At 66.2% G+C, this 2,961-nt stretch overlaps 2 protein-coding genes across 2 annotated transcripts in view; one reads left to right on the top strand and one right to left on the bottom strand.

The window, feature by feature from the left end:
• Window positions 1-2,890, bottom strand: part of LOC116817976 (TBC1 domain family member 17-like) — a gene marked incomplete at its 5' end in the record, with an annotated part of 14,256 nt that extends 11,366 nt beyond the window's left edge. Inside the window, 6 exons of the mRNA XM_075070559.1 lie at window positions 38-101; window positions 538-803; window positions 1,530-1,641; window positions 1,948-2,158; window positions 2,466-2,571; window positions 2,642-2,890. Of these exons, the coding sequence (XP_074926660.1) occupies window positions 38-101; window positions 538-803; window positions 1,530-1,641; window positions 1,948-2,158; window positions 2,466-2,571; window positions 2,642-2,890 (1,008 nt within the window). The remainder of the gene's footprint in view (window positions 1-37; window positions 102-537; window positions 804-1,529; window positions 1,642-1,947; window positions 2,159-2,465; window positions 2,572-2,641) is intronic.
• LOC116817991 (DNA-directed RNA polymerases I, II, and III subunit RPABC5-like) overlaps window positions 1-2,961 on the top strand; it is a 256,942-nt gene that overhangs the window by 239,205 nt on the left and 14,776 nt on the right. The window lies entirely within an intron of this gene.

Here is a 2,961-nt window from a genome sequence, read left to right as displayed (position 1 = left end):
CAGTTCGCCCCCAACACAAGCCCCAGCGCCAACCCACCTCCAGGACGTGCGAGCACGTCCTACGAGAGGCAATATTCCGCGCGTTGACCACGATCAGGAGCCTACCGTGAACCGAAACCAAGGAGCCGGATTCCTCGAGATACTGGGGAGGAGAAAAGGGACAGGGGGGACCGAGTGTCAGGTGTGGGGGCTCAGCACACATGAGGAGAGAGGATGGTCCTGACTCAGGCAAAGGAACACGCGAGCGAGAGTGGGAACGAGCTTGTCACCTCTTTCCCCCATCCAAGCCCGCGGAAGATCCCAAGACAGATTATAATGAATAGGAATCTCATACTCCTTGGTGCCTCCTCCCACCCACTGCCTCCCACCCCCCCCCAAGCCCAGCCCTGCCCCTGCCACCCACACTCCGCCCCCCCTGCTAGGCCGGTTCCACCCCCTGCCACCCACTCTCCACCCCTACTCTCAACAGCTCCGCCCGCTGCCACCCACGCCCCGCCTGCACGGCTGGCTCCACCCCACTAACCAGCCACACCCTACAAGCATGAGGGACCCGACTGGCTGTTGCTCCAACCGCACCACACAGAGACGCGATTGGCTGGCGCTTTTGGGGTGCGCCCGGATTGGCCGGGGACACTCACGCACGTGATGACCTCAAAGCCTGGCTCATCCTCCAGGCTGGTGGCGGCGGTAGCGCCCGGGGGCCGCAGGGCAGTGCCGGCCTCATGGTGCAGGGCCCCACGGAAAAAGCTGGTGACTTTGGAGAAGCCCCCGAAAGTGGCGGTGTAGGGGTCCTGCAGGAAACGCTGGGGGGGGGGAGGGGAGAGTTACTCTTGGATGTGAACCCCCAGAGCCAGGAGAGAACCCAGGAGTCCTGGCTCCCAGGCCACCGCCCCCTTCCAGAGCCAGGGTGTGACAGAACAGGAGCGTTAACCTGGCAATGTTGCGGGGGAGTTTCGCTAGTTTACTGTCTGCACCGATACTAGGTGGGGATGGGAAATACGGGGGTGACGTCACTGAGGGTGATACCTGATGGTGGCTGCATAACCTGGGCCCGGAGGAGGCTGGAGCCAGGCGACACCTGCCTGGGAAACCGGACAAAGGCTGGAGGAGGGGCCGGGGGCAGGCGACTGGAGAGGGTTTCAGTTTGGAGCCGGCTGGGGAAAACGGAGGGAGACCAGAACCACGGTCTGGGCTCCCCAACCCTCAAGAAGGACCTGACTGAGAGATCCTGTTTCTGTACCTACGAGCTCTGGGTTTGGGGCTGTTCCCGTCGGTTAATAAACCTTCTGTGTTACCGGCGGGCTTCTGTGTTACCGGTGAATCGCAGGAAGTGGGGGGTGCAGGGCCCCGACTCCCCCACGCTCCATGACACAGGGATGCTACCCAAGGGTCCTCGTTCCCAGCCCACCCCGACCTCTGCATCCCTCCCCTCCGTGTCATGAGTGGGGTGGGGCTCATGACTGAGACAGACCGTGGGGAGGGCTTCCCCAAGGCCGGGCTGGGCACGCTGGGGGGCTTGGGGAACTCACCGACACCAGGTTGGAGGAGTTCTCGTCAAACAGCTGCAGCTCGTCGAAGGCATGTGACAGCGCGTACGAGTCGTGGCTGCAGACCAGGTAAAGCCGGGAGTCCTTGGGGGAGCTGCCGCGGGGAGCCAGCATCAGCATCTTCAGTTACCCCAGCATTGCTGCGTGCCCCTCCCGCCCCCCACTAACTGTCCCCTGCCCTCCGAGACCACCTCGAGTGCCCACTGCGCCAGCCTCATGCCACCGGCTCCCCCACCTGGGCCACCCAATCTGGACCCATGGCAGCGCCTCATTCCCCAACCCCTGCTGCGAGCTGCCCCCAGCAGTGCCCTGCCCCCTAGTGTCCCCAGCTGCGACCTCCCCAGAACAGTGCCCCAGTTCACAAGCTCCCCACCACCCCGGCAGCACTGCCCCTGCTCACATGGCCAGGATGAGATACTTGCAGAGCGCCCGCAGCAGGGCCTTGCTGCCCCCGCGGTGGAAGTGGAGGGCGGGCAGGGACCCACTGTCTCGGCTGATGAAGATGAGGTAGGACCAGCCCAGGCCCGGCCGACTCCGGCGGATGGACTGCAGCTCGGACAGGCTGAGTGTGAAGGCCCACTGCGCCCGGGGGCTGGGCGGGGGCACAGAGCCTGCAGGGCAGAGCGATGGGGGGTGGGTTAGGGCACCCGGCCTGCCCCCCAGCCCTGCCCCTCCATGACCCGCCTGCTGGGCCCCCTGCACTAACACCCCTCCAGCTGCACAGCCCCCCCACAGCTGTCTCATGCTGAGCCCCCCGCACTAACACCCCGCACCACCTCCCCAACCCCAGGACTGCCCCACCAATACCCCGACCCCCAACCCTCTCAGGCCCCTGCTGCACCCCGAGATCCACAAGCCAGGCTTCACCCCACACACCTCCCACCCCCAGTCCTGCCCTACCGTCCCCACAGCCGTTACCCGGGGGCTCCTCCTGTGGCCTGCGGGGCCTCACGGTGCTGATCACGGCCCAGTCGGGTTCATAGCCTGGATCGAAGGGCTCCTCCTCAGCTGCACCCGGGGGCTCCTGCAGGGCAGACAGGGGTTAAAGGGGCTGGGGAGCGGGGCACTGGGGGGTTCCAGAGGACGCCACTCACCTTCTTGGAGAAAACAATCTGGCCACCATCACCACCTTCCTCGAGGGGTGTCCATTGCAGCAGGTGCTCTGAGCCCTGCGGGCAGGGAGTGCAGTCAGAGCCCGGCCGGTGCCCCGCACTCCCGCCCCGCAGCCCCCCGCCCGCGGTGCCGAGGATGCGGATGACCCCCGGGATGAGCGAGTCCTGATCCGGGTGGCGCTTGGCGCTGGTGTGCAGGAAAACCCCGTCCTTCTCGAAGGCCACCTGGGGGGGGGGTCAGTCAGCCAGAGCAGGTACCGGCCCCGCCCGGGGACCCCTCCCCCCGCCCCCCCAGCCCGCGC

The sequence above is a fragment of the Chelonoidis abingdonii genome, chromosome 11 (assembly GCF_003597395.2).
Source record: "Chelonoidis abingdonii isolate Lonesome George chromosome 11, CheloAbing_2.0, whole genome shotgun sequence".
Classification (NCBI taxonomy): Eukaryota; Metazoa; Chordata; order Testudines; family Testudinidae; genus Chelonoidis; species Chelonoidis abingdonii.
Note: the sequence above shows the minus strand (reverse complement) of the source record. Positions and strands in the feature narration are given on the sequence as shown.